At 44.9% G+C, this 13,343-nt stretch overlaps 1 protein-coding gene and 1 long non-coding RNA gene across 2 annotated transcripts in view; one reads left to right on the top strand and one right to left on the bottom strand.

Moving 5' to 3' along the window:
• LOC121538144 overlaps window positions 1–13,343 on the top strand; it is a 103,961-nt gene that overhangs the window by 39,665 nt on the left and 50,953 nt on the right. The window contains exon 2 of the long non-coding RNA XR_005995178.1: window positions 1,615–1,793. This is a non-coding gene — a long non-coding RNA (uncharacterized LOC121538144). The remainder of the gene's footprint in view (window positions 1–1,614; window positions 1,794–13,343) is intronic.
• Window positions 1–13,343, bottom strand: part of sema3bl (sema domain, immunoglobulin domain (Ig), short basic domain, secreted, (semaphorin) 3bl) — a 53,867-nt gene that overhangs the window by 27,575 nt on the left and 12,949 nt on the right. The window contains exons 2-3 of the mRNA XM_041845934.2: window positions 8,988–9,148; window positions 3,138–3,200 (exon numbers count right to left, since the gene is read on the bottom strand). Of these exons, the coding sequence (XP_041701868.1) occupies window positions 3,138–3,200; window positions 8,988–9,148 (224 nt within the window). The remainder of the gene's footprint in view (window positions 1–3,137; window positions 3,201–8,987; window positions 9,149–13,343) is intronic.

Genomic DNA, 13,343 nt, shown 5'->3' with positions numbered 1-13,343 from the left:
GTATTCTGAATTATTTCATTTAATTCTATAACTTTGGCAAATTTATTTCAATTCATCATGGGTGCTGCAGCACCTCCAGCACGCTTCCCACAGCTAGGATTCTATAAGGAAATAAACGTGCAACGCTGGATAGATGATAGTTGCAGGTTCAAGTCTATCTGAGCAAAGAGAGGGAGAAAGATCATAGAACGTGAATCTCATTCTAGTTCTGTGAGAGATACAGGCTCGGCTTCTCTCTTTCTCTCACCACAGCAACAGCCACGCGTTGGTCTCTAGGCAACAATGTTGCGCAAACCATAAACCCAAGCCGGCCCAACCCAAATAAATTATTTGAATATCAGGCATTGGCTGAAAATATACTTTTTCACACGTTTTTTAGGGGGCAGGAGAATTACAGAGAAGGCAACTCGAATTAACTCTGATCGTTTTAATTTTTTTCATGTCACGAGAGGTTGGCAAATAGGTTCTGGAATGAAACAGTCCAAAACTGAGAGGTACCGAATCCGGCTCAAATTAAGCACCGTGAATAAGGCAGTGAGCTATATATAATGGTATTACGGAAGGAGACAAAGACAGATTCCGACCACCAGCCTAGCAGCCCTGCAGTGTTCTCCATTGAGAGGTCACTGTAGCAGAACAGTTATTGGGTTCAACAATAGGAACACATCACGGTCCGGCTTTACACAAGTCAGTGCCAGCGGCTGCTTCGCTCCACTGTGTTTGTTTAATGGGAGGTCTCCCTGTCCAACACCTCTTGAGAGAGGGGGGGAGGGAGGGGCACATTCAGAACACACACAAACACACACACATTTTAGTGTCCATCTGTGCAGATGACCTGGTCTGTACACACTCACATGTCCCTGTATCCATTGGCTTAACTTCAGTCCACACCTCTTGAGAGAGGGAGGGAGGGAGGGGCACATTCAGAACACACACAAACACACACACATTTTAGTGTCCATCTGTGCAGATGACCTGGTCCGTACACACTCACATGTCCCTGTATCCATTGGCTTAACTCCATTGGTTGTGAACCAAGCCTTTCTCTCTGCCAAAAACACAATCAAGGCCATTTCCACCAATCAAACTAACACCCACCCACGCCTTGACTTTTCACCTTTTGACTTCTGACACTGGGTTTTGTGTGTGTCTGAGTCTGTCAGGTAGAGAATAGGACAAAGAGGGCACCCCATCAATAACCATTCACTGAGTCCACAGACAAAGACACAAGTGGGCCTGTCCACTGAATATGCACAGTCCTCAAAACAGGGGACCGCCGCCATCTCATAAAGAGTAAGCAACACAGACCTGAAAGCCTTTCTCATGGAGCCCCTGGCCTCCCTCAGAGGGCACTGGGGTGGAGGTGGAGGGGTTGTATTCCCGTTGGGAGGAACTTGAGGTGTGAAGTGTTAGAGATGTGACCCTGTACACACACTCTGTCACCTCCACCTCCCAGCCCTGTCGATGCAGTCATTGTTAACCCATCCCAGGGTGAATGGTGAAGCTATGGCGTACACACACGTAAACACACACACTGTTTGGCCTCTTGGGTCCAATGGGCCTGAAGTCATTACCATGGTCACACTCCCTAATAAGGCTATCATGTTTCCACAGGACAACACATGCACCTCTGCTGTCCACAGGGAGAGAGATGCTAGACACATGGGCCCCTCTTCCTCTCTGAGAAACAATGTATCTCCAACACCACATGTCCAGGCCTCTGTCTGTTTAACAGAATGATGGAGAGGACAAGAACCAAGTGCACTTGAACGGTGGACTGAATGAGTCTGATGGTAGGTGAGTGCTGCTGGGGCGCATGTGTGTTTCTCCAGGGGAATGGAGGGGAGCTAAACACACACCACGACTCTCTTGGCACAGGTTAGATTGAGTTACTGTGGGCCCAACTTTAAGGCCTGTGTCGTAACGCATAGCGACTGCTCCTCTCCCCTACGGACACCGGCTCACATACCTCGGCCCCTGCGTGATATTTCTGAGCGTGACGGGCGGAGGAAACGCGTAATAACTCCTGATATTAGATACCCCTCCTTACCTGCCACTTCAAACTCCACAATTACCTATAGGGCCAGCGTTGACGCCCAACGGGGGTCTTAACCCCCCTCCAACCTCCATCCACATCCACAGAGACCGATTAGTCCTGTTTTACAGGCCCAACCACCTAACCCAGACCAGATGCCGGGGCTGTTTCCCTTTCAGTCGTTAGCCAAGGCTTAGGGGACAGACGTTATTAAAAATGGAACCGCAAGTGTCTTTACAGCATTTGCGTGGGGACTGGGGAGCGAAGGGCAGTCTTCTGACAGCTTATTAAAGATGTATTTACTGGTGTCCATGGTGCCAGAACCCGACTCTGGACACCTCAGCCATGTTGGCAGGGCTATTATTGTGTTCACCAGATCAAAGCAGAGACTTTGTTAGTGAAAGACTCCCTATCTCATTCACTGGGCTGTTAAACAACTTTACTGTGCTCAGAGATGGTGGGATGGAGGGATGGTGGGATGGAGGGATGGAGGGATGGAAGGATGGTGGGATGGAGGGATGGAAGGATGGTGGGATGGATGGATGGAAGGATGGTTGGATGGAGGGATGGAGGGATGGAAGGATGGTGGGATGGAGGGATGGAAGGATGGTGGGATGGAGGGATGGAAGGATGGTGGGATGGAGGGATGGAAGGATGGAGGGATGGAGGGATGGAGGGATGGAGGGATGGAGGGATGGAGGGATGGTGGGATGGAGGGATGGTGGGATGGTGGGATGGAGGGATGGAGGGATGGAGGGATGGAGGGATGGAGGGATGGTGGGATGGAGGGATGGTGGGATGGTGGGATGATGAATGGGACTATGGTTGTAGTTTATAGGTTTGAGTAAATGGGAGTGTTGACACAGCAAGCCAACCGTCGACATCAACTCGCTGGTTAGATTCCTGAGGACATGAACCACACAGTGTTGTAGAATGTACAGTACAGTCAGTAAGGTGACTCTAGAACGTTGATTTCTAGATGATTGATAGAGCAGGTGGATAGGCTAGGCAGGTGGAAACCATAGACGTGACATCATTAGGGGAAACAGGAAGTAGAGAGGCCACCTCAGAGTTGGATGGGTCTGACTGAGCTGTCACTCACCTGAGAATCCTTCCCTCTCTGGACACAGTCATCTTTGTTACCAGGCAACGGAGGCCAGTAGATCTACAGAGAGAGATGGGGGGAGAGAGGGCAAAAGAGAGAGAGACAGAGAGAGAAAGAGAGAGAGAGGTGGGGGGAGAGAGAAAGAGAGAGAGAGAGGGGGAGAGAGAAAGAGATTGACAGAAGGGGAGCGAAGGGGAGAGTGCGGGAGAGAGAAAGAGAGAGAGAGGGGGAGCGAGAAAGAGAGAACATGATAAACTACATAACGTTTCAACATTGTACACTGCCTAATTCAGCAATATAACAACAGGCAATTAGAGCATGAGAACATTATTGGCCCCAGTTAATTCAATTAAGACTTACTAGAACACATATGAAACCAAGCCCATCTCATTAAGTATTTGCTCCCCTACAATCCTCCATGGGCTAATCAGTACTAATTGATGTGGGTGCGTCTAATATGGAACTGTAATCACAGTGTAGTCTTATAGGCCCTGGGATTAATTTACAGTTTGTTCTATATCATCAAAATCCAGCTCATTTTTGCCTGCATTTGGAAAGCCCATCTTTGGCCATTGGCACCATCAGATACTGTGTTGTGTATTACTGACTCACAGATGGGGATCTGAAACAATGGCTCTTTTGTATGTTTCATTAACAAACTTGCTTTGCTTTCGGAAAGAGGCATATGCAGAATACAAAAGAAAACAAGCAAGGAAACAGTAACTTTCTGCGACGTGCATGCGTGTACATGTCCATGTGCAATTGTGTCCATGCATATTGTGTCCATGCGTATTTGTGTCCCTGCTTACGTGCATGTACATGCATGCGCCTACATACGTTTGCACGTGCATGGATGCCAATTCATCTTAAGAGAGAAGACAGAGCCTGATACAGTTCTTGTCTGTAACACAACTTGCTATACCGTAAGTGAAGGCTATGGACAGGATTATGGCCTCTTCTATAAATCACACTTTATCAAGCCTGTCTGGAACTGAACCATTATAAATCACAGCCTCTAGAACAGGCCATTTATAGTCTGGACCATGGAATCAGCCGATCTGATATTCAGCACTGCACCATTCCTCACATTGTCTGGATTCACATAGGAAGTAGTCATCATGCTCTGTTTGTCTACACCTCCTTGCTTCTGTTTAACCATTTCCTGACATGTTAGTCATCATCACCAATAGCAGGATATAGTTTCCTCTAGGTCTAGACACTGATCTGGTCAGTTTGGGGTTCTATGCCTAAGGGCTTGGGTGTCAGTGCACTGATTAACGTCCTTTTCCTGTCTGGCTCTGTGTCATCCATTGGCCGGAAAGCCCAGGCACGAGCCAATCATAGCAAGCCCTGACAAACCCTGGTATGAGCTGGCCAATCAATACTGCGGCAGGGGAGTCAAGCATGTGTGTAGAGCCATAACATACCGTATGTCTTAATCTACTGTTATCTAGTCTCTAGAATGGGGAGGCTAGGAACATGTTGCCAGATAAGCCCCCAAAAACCACATCATTTCACATGTGGAAACCATGTGTTTTTGGAACACTTCGCATGTGAGGATATTTCACAGGTTATGCCCTGCAAACAAAATGTTGTAATTAGGATACACACACAAACAGTGCTTTTAACTTACATACATGATTACATTGTGTATGTTCATTTATACAGTGATTATTATTCAACATGTCCTCACCTAGGATTTCAACCTCTTGATTCAAAGCATTCCGAACTGCCTGCATGTATGTGTCAATGAATGATTTCCCCTGTATTCCTACACTTTGGAATTAAGTAAAATAAATCTCAGCCTTGTTAAAAATACACCCAGGAATTTTTTAGATATTTATCATAGTGATTCAGGAGTCACATTAAAACAGAATAATATGCCCCACCAACTATACAGAAAACCCCTCAAATTACTGAAATAAGTTAATGAAATCAATTATGAGAGAATAATCTGATTAACTGATTATTAAAATAGAAGTACAGATGGCACTCTTTTGCTAAGTGCAGAGATGTATTATAGGTAATGAATCATCACATGGATCATATTGAAAAGTCAGTATGTGATATTGTCATTGATTCAATGTTTTTTACACTATTTTAGCTGAACAGCGTACCACTTACTTTAAAACCCCCATATCATTTCATTACCCTTACAAAAAAAAACACATTTGCAGTTTACATGTGCATTTCGAATTTGCACTTTCACATATGAAAAGAAATGTGCATGTGAAAATGTAACTCTCACATGAGGAAACGCATTTTGACATGTGAAAAACGTTGTTTAAATTTTGCATCCCCATGTTGTCACATTTATTTCACATGAGATCATGTTGTCACGTGTAGTTTCATGTTATCATATGTTGTTTTTTAAATGTTGTCACGTGTTATCACATTAACTTCACATAAGATCACGTGAAACACATGTGATCACATGTGAAATCCATGTGTTTTTTCTGTAAGGGTCTTGATCCTGCCTATGTCCCAAGGGCAGGTGCCCTATGGCTCTGTAGGAAGACATCTGGCAACCTCGTTGACTAGCCCATCTTACCACAGACTCACAGAGGTTTACACCCAACCTTTATAACAACAGCTCACACCCAGCAGTCACGGTCAGTCAAGACAGTCCTATAATAGATACAAACCCACACTCTTAAAGAATATGTAACCAAAGGCACTGGAACCAATGAAAGAGCCTTTAAGAATCAACCACATTTATGACAACATAAAACAAGTTTGTGCTTTACACACAAACACTCCTAAAAAACATAAGTCATATATCAAGCTGCAATCATTTCTGTTTATACAGTACCAGTCAAAAGTTTGGACACACCTACTCATTCAATAGTTTTTCTTTATTTGTTTTATTTCTTCCATGGTCATTACCATTAAAACTGTATTGAAACAGTTCAAACACATCCCAGATATGATACGCCAACGTGGCTGTTGGAGCTGTTAAGAACAGTTACAGACCTATATCCATCCTGCCCTGCCTTTCGAAAGTATTTGAAAGCCAAGTTAACAAACCGACCATTTCGAATCCCACCATACCTTCTCCGCTATGCAATCTGGTTTCCGAGCTGATCATGGGTGCACCTCAGGTCCTAAACGATATTATAACCGCGATCGATAAAAGACAGTACTGTGCAGCCATCTTCATCGACCTGGCCAAGGCTTTTGACTCTGTCAATCACCACATTCTTATTGGCAGACTAAATAGCCTTGGTTTCTCAAATGACTGCCTCGCCTGGTTCACCAACTACTTCTCAGATAGAGTTCAATGTGTCAAATCGGAGGGCCTGTTGTCTGGACCTCTGGCAGTCTCTATGGGGGTGCCACAGGGTTCAATTCTCTGGCCGACTCTATTCTCTGTTTATATCAATGATGTCGCTCTTGCTGCTGGTGACTCTCAGATCCACCTCTACGCAGATGACACCATTTTGTATACATCTGGCCCTTCATTGGACACTGTGTTAACAAACCTCCAAATGAGCTTCAATGCCATACAGCACTCCTTCCGTAGCATTCCAACTGCTCTTAAACGCTAGTAAAACTAAATGCATGCTCTTCAATCGAACGCTGCTTGCACCCGCCCGCCCGACTAGAATCACTACTCTCAGCGGGTCTGACTTAGAATATGTGGACAACTACAAATACCTAGGTGTCTGGTTAGACCGTAAACTCTCCTTCCAGACTAACATTAAGCATCTCTAATCCAAAGTTAAATCTAGAATCGGCTTCCTATTTCGCAACAAAGCCTCCTTCACTCATGCTGCCAAACATGCCCTCGTAAAACTGACTATCCTACTGATCCTTGACTTTGGCGATGTCATTTACAAAATAGCCTCCAACACTCTACTCAGCAAATTGGATGTAGTCTATCACAGTGCCAACCGTTTTGTCACCAAAGCCCCATATACTACCCACCATTGTGACCTGTACGCTCTCGTTGGCTGGCCCTCACTACATATTCGTCGCCAAACCCACTGGCTCCAGCTCATCTATAAATCACTGCTAGGCAAATCCCTGCCTTATCTTAGCTCATTGGTCACCATAGCAACACCCACCCGTAGTATGCGCTCCAGCAGGTATATCTCACTGGTCATCCCCTAAAGCCAACACCTCCTTTGGCCGCCATTCCTTCCAATTCTCTGCTGCCAATGACTGGAACGAACTGCAAAAATCTCTGAAGCTGGAGACTCTTATCTCCCTCACTAACTTTAAGCATCAGTTGTCAGAGCAGCTTACCGATCACTGCACATGTACACAGCCCATCTGAAATTAACCCACACATCTACCTCATCCCCATATTGTTATTTATTTTGCTCATTTGCACCCCAGTATCTCTATTTGCACATCATCTTCTGCACATCTATCATTCCAGTGTTAATACTAAATTGTAATTATTTTGCACTATGGCCTATTTATTGCCTTACCTCCATAACCTACTACATTTGCACACACTGTATATAGATTTTCTATTGTGTTATTGACTGTACGTTTTGTTTATTCCATATGTAACTCTGTGTTGTTGTTGTTTTTATCGCACTGCTTTGCTTTATCTTGGCCAGGTCACAGTTGTAAATGAGAACTTGTTCTCATCTGGCTTACCTGGTTAAATAAAGGTGAAATAAAACAAAATAAAAAGAACTGGTGGTGGGCTGTGGGCAGTGGGCATTGGCTGGAGGCATGGGAAAGAGACTGATAGAGGGGTTATGGAATTGGCCATCATTGGCTATGGAATTGACTATTAGTTTGAATGAAATAGCAACAAGCTTGTGTTAATAGACATTTCTCTCGCTCAACCTTTTTTAACCTTCCCAACCCTCAGAGATGTATGGGGGTGTTAGAAGCAGCTCACAGGCCAACCTGCTCTCTGTCACCACATTTTCCCAACTCGTCCATGCTTGTTTCTCCCTGTCAAAAACGAGTGGATCCAGCCAGACTGAGCCTAAGTATAAACATTACCAATAGTAAGTTGACTTTATAAATGGAGTCTAACAGTAAACTGGTACAGAGCAGGTTAAGTCTGATATACAGAGGTGAGGAGGGAGGGGAGCAGAGGGCTTAGTCTATGATAGAGGACCAGGGAGAAGGCAAGATACAGGGGGATTTAATAATTCTAGAGGGAATGATATGTGAGGTGGTGGTCCTCTCTCTCCCTCTCCCTCTCCCTCTCTCTCTCTCTCTCTCTCTCTCTCTCTCTCTCTCTCTCTCTCTCTCTCTCTCTCTCTCTCTCTCTCTCTCTCTCTCTCTCTCTCTCTCTCTCTCTCTCTCTCTCTCTCTCTCTCTCTCTCTCTCTCTCTCGGCTGCCATATCAGGTGGGAAACCATAGAGTGCTGATAAGAAGAGCTGCACTGAGACCAGCTTAGTGTAAACTCTAGAAATGGGATATGAGTGAAACACACTGTTTATCACAGGGCGAATGAGGACACACAGATGCACACACACACACACATGTGCACATACACACACATACTGCTCAAGCAGCAGGTCCCACTAACTCAAACTGTGAAAGTGTTAATCTCTGCAGGGAATACGTAAGGAATCCCAAAGTTGGCTTGGATTAAAGGGACTAGAGTGATGATTTAGAGGCCTGTGATGTTGGAGTCCTGGTGTGATGTATATCTTCATGCTTCCAATGTAAGCCCAACCCCAGTCAGCAACTTAAACAACAACACTAACTCATTTCCATGGAGCTCAGGCACATTACTGATGGGAACTTTGATAAGCACAGCCAATGGGGGAGTTTAGGAACAATTATTTATGTGAGGATTATTGCCTAAAGTTGTAGAATAGGAGGGTGTATGGAGTCGTACTGGAGTCCCACGGGGAATGTGGACTCACCTCTTTGGAGTCTGGGTTGGTATGGTCCAGTCTCAGGGAGTAGAGGACGTCTTTGCCCCCCAGGAACAGACGGTCATGGTACTCGTCCAGAAACACAGCGGTCAGAGAGAGCTGACCATTATGACCGCTGAAGATAGAGGACCGGTTGGTGGCCATGAGGTCTGTGGAGAGAGGAGAGGAAGGAGGACGGATGGATGAGACAGAGGAGGATAAATAACCCCAGTGTAAAACTATGTTAAGAAACAAACATCAAAATGGAGCATTACTATACATCTGCTCAATATGCTGAAGAAAAGCTGGTTCGTGATTAAGCTGGAATTTGTCTGTTTTCTATTCTCTGTCTGTGGAATAGAACTAAGGGAGTGGGGTCTGGTTCTGGGTTGGGCTCTCTGCTGAGCCAGATCTCCATGTTCGTTCAAATGGGTTCAAGGGGCTTCCAGAACAGTAGAGGATTGGAACTGGAAGGCTTGTCTCTAGGCTGGAGAATGACTCAGTGTTCTGTGTTCTGAGATGACAAATAAAGATCAAGAGCAGTTTGGGTGGAGTCACAAATCTGAAATCTGTCCCTTATGGTTATGGTAACATCCACTGCTTCCCATGCTTCCTTCTACTGTACAATACAGCACATTGTTGCCATTAGAATATTCCCAATCTAGCAGTTTAGACACTATGTAAGTACAGTATATGTTTATAGGATGTCTTGTGCCTGTATTACACATCAGGAGCTGAGAGAGATTTCTGGAATGGACATTTGCCATGGAGATGGAGATGGGCAGGGATTAACATGGAACGTGCTGCTCTGAGTTATACAGACACGTCCACTTGTGCACACACACAAACACACACACACACACTCTCACTCTAAGTATCCACTGTGTCCGCTGCTCTCTGGCTCTCCTCTAATGTGCAGTCCCAGATCGACCAAACAGAGAGCGAGGTGGGGAAGCCAGGCACGCTCCCCTAACGTCCTGCTTGTATGCTGTTTTAGTATACATTAAGCATGGCCTAGCCACTGGTAAATGGAGGAGTATAAGAGGAGACAGAAATACTGTAATAGGAAAACAGAATTTGACCTGTGATCCTAAAGTGAGTTCGGGATTGCAGAGATGTGTGTGTGTGTATGTGTGTGTGTGTGCGTGCGTGCGTGTATGTGTGTGCGCGTCCTTGTCTCTATCTGTGGTCTCTGTGTGAGTGTGTGAAGTGTTGCCAGACTGGGCTTTACACAGCGGATCTCCCTCTTCCTCTCACCAATCTGGAGTCAGGAGGTGGAACTCTGTGCCTGGAGCGAAAACACTTTGATACTTTTGAAGGGAGTGTGTGTATGAGTGTGCACGAGGGAGAGAAACTACAAGAGAACAAGGGAAACAACGATAGCAACTGAGGGGAAAGAGGAGAGGCAGAGAGAGAGAGAGAGAGAGAGAGAGAGAGAGAGAGAGAGAGAGAGAGAGAGAGAGAGAGAGAGAGAGAGAGAGAGAGAGAGAGAGAGAGAGAGAGAGAGAGAGAGAGAGAGAGAGAGAGAGAGAGAGAGAGAGAGAGAGAGAGAGAGAGAGAGACATTGTTACTACACTGTATATATACATAATATGACATTTGAAATGTCTTTATTCTTTTGAAACTTCTGAGTGTAATGTTTACTGTTAATATTTATTGTTTATTTCACTTTTGTTTACTATCTACTTCACTTGCTTTGGCAATGTTAACACACGTTTCCCATGCCAATAAAGCCCTTAAATTGAAATTGAAATTGAATTGAGAGAGAGAGAGAGAGAGAGAGAGAGAGAGAGAGAGAGAGAGAGAGAGAGAGAGAGAGAGAGAGAGAGAGAGAGAGAGAGCGAGTTTGATCTCTAACCGTCAGATCAGAAGTACTGAGAGCTGAGCTCATTAAAAAGCCATGGTATTATTCAGATCAGGGAGTGTTGTAATTACACTACAAACATCCCTTCACCCTGTCATGTCTCCTCTCTAATGCCTCTCAGACAGCAGCTCACTGCTGGATCTTCTCTCCAGCTATTCTGGAAACAACATCAAAATAACAAACTCACCTACAGTCAGAGACACAGAGTTCAAGATTGGTGTGAGGTGGTGGTTTGTATGTTTTTGGCAGATCAACCCAGTGTGTGTGTGTCCGTCTCATGGAGCCCTAACCCCCAGAGCTCTGTAGGGCCCCACTGATGGACAGGGTGTCGCTGGGTGCAGAGGGGCCCTTGTTCATCACTCAGCGAACACTCGGAGGAGTGCTGAGTGACAGGGGCTCGTCTCTCAGCGGGAGTGTGAGTGCTTGTGTGTGTGTGTGTGTGTGTGTGTGTGTGTGTGTGTGTGTGTGTGTGTGTGTGTGTTAGCCCTCATAACCATAATGAACTATGGCAAGCAGTGGAGAGCACTATAAACTTTAAAGTGTTTTTCCTCTCATATATTTCCTAATTGGGAATAAAACGTGATCATGAACCAAGATGAATGGAAACGCAGAGGTGGCACGAGTCAGACCCAAACCCTTTAATTGGGATCCCATGAAACAATCGCTCCAGTAGAGGCCAAACAATAGGGCTGCCTGTTATTACGACCTTAGAAAAGTTATTTGAAACCTTCTCAATTTCAAGGACTAAGCCTAACTCTTAGCAGAACGCACCCAGGCAGACATACGGATGGACAAACGGACAGACGGGAGATCTGACTCACAGACGCAAAGACAGGTCCTGTAGACATGAGCATGAACAGAGAGAGAGAGAGAGATAGAGAGAGAGAGAGAGAGCGAGAGAGAGGGGGATCCTGACATACATTCCTAACAGACAAGCAAGCACAGTGATAAGTACAGATGAGGGTCATAGGTGGCACACATATGCTGTAGACAGTAGTAGAGAGATCGAGGTAGTAAGGTTGAGACTATACAGTATTAGCAGACAGAAACATCTATCAATACTATTCTGTAGCAGATAATGTTATAGACAAAGATACAGAGTCTGAGTCCAACTGAACACGTGCAGGAATGCGGTCTCTGTTTTCAGTTAAAGTTATCAGTGTACACAGAAGCAGCGAACCTGGAGCAGCCTACTTGTAAATGTATTTAGGGGTTCAGCGTTTTCCACTGATCTGTAGGAGCTGAGGATCGACTTCAGGCTGAGTGTGGAGTGAATCAAATCAAATCAGATTTGATTTGTCACATGCGCCAAATACAACTGGTGTAATTTTACCGACTTTACCGTGAAATGTTTGCTTTCAAGCCCTTCCCAATGATGCAGAGTTTTAAAAAAGGAATACAAGAGGAATAAAATAAAATACACAAGAATGGAGCTATAATATACAGGGAGTACCAGTACCAGATCAATGTGCAGACACAAGGTATTTGAGGTACTGTAGATGTGTACATGAAGGCAGGGTAAAGTGACTAGGTATCAGGATAGATAATAAAACGAGTAAAATAAAGAACAGAATAGAAGCAGCAAATGATGTAAAAGTGTGTGTGTGTGTCTTTGTGTAATGTGTATGCATGTGTGTTTGTGTTGTGTCGGTATGCGTGTGTGTGTTATGTGTGCGCGTATGTAGTGTATGTGTGTGGGTTTTGAGTGGGAGTGTCAATGTAGTCTAGTGATTGAGTGTAGGGTCAGTGCAAGATACAGTCAGTGCAGATAATTCGGGACGATTAATTGACTATTTAGCAGTCTGGCTATTTATCAGTCTTATGACTTGGGGGTAAAAGCTGTCTCGGAGCCTGTTGGTCGGAGAGTCGATGCACCAGTACTGTTTGTCGGACAGTAGCAGGGTGAACAGTCTATGGCTTGGGTGGAGTCTTTGGCCATTTTTCAGGCCTTCCTCTGACACCGCCTGTGAAAATAGTATGAACTTTCTGTACAAAAATGATAAACACAATAAAAGTCGCTAAATAGCAAAGTTGGGTTGGAACTCGTAAGATGTCACCCTTCTCCGTCGGCGCCATCTAGTTGTGAGTGTTGAAGCCATGACAGCTGACTATGACGTACAGATCTGTTGCTCTGCTCTCACCTCAATGTTTTGACAGACAGGAGTATAGGAGACCTGTCAGTGATGCAGCTCCAACTTCATTCCTTTAGCCACTATCTCCTGGCCCCATGTCCCACAACCCCCCAAACTGAAGGTACTGTACAAATAAAACACACACACATAAACACATGCAAACAAACACACAAACACACAGACAAACAAGCACTCAAACAAGCACACACACACTCACACTTGTTAACACTGAAACAGTCTGTCACCTTTCCACGGAAAACTCAACCTCTGTCACACTTCACGCACACCATACACTTTTTATATTTGTCTCCTTCCCTCTATCCATCTTCATCTCCATTCTCTCTCTCTTTTTACCTCTTTAAAAACCTC

Source organism: Coregonus clupeaformis, chromosome 24 (assembly GCF_020615455.1).
Source record: "Coregonus clupeaformis isolate EN_2021a chromosome 24, ASM2061545v1, whole genome shotgun sequence".
In the NCBI taxonomy this organism is placed as follows: domain Eukaryota; kingdom Metazoa; phylum Chordata; class Actinopteri; order Salmoniformes; family Salmonidae; genus Coregonus; species Coregonus clupeaformis.
This window is presented reverse-complemented; position numbering and strand designations above follow the sequence as displayed.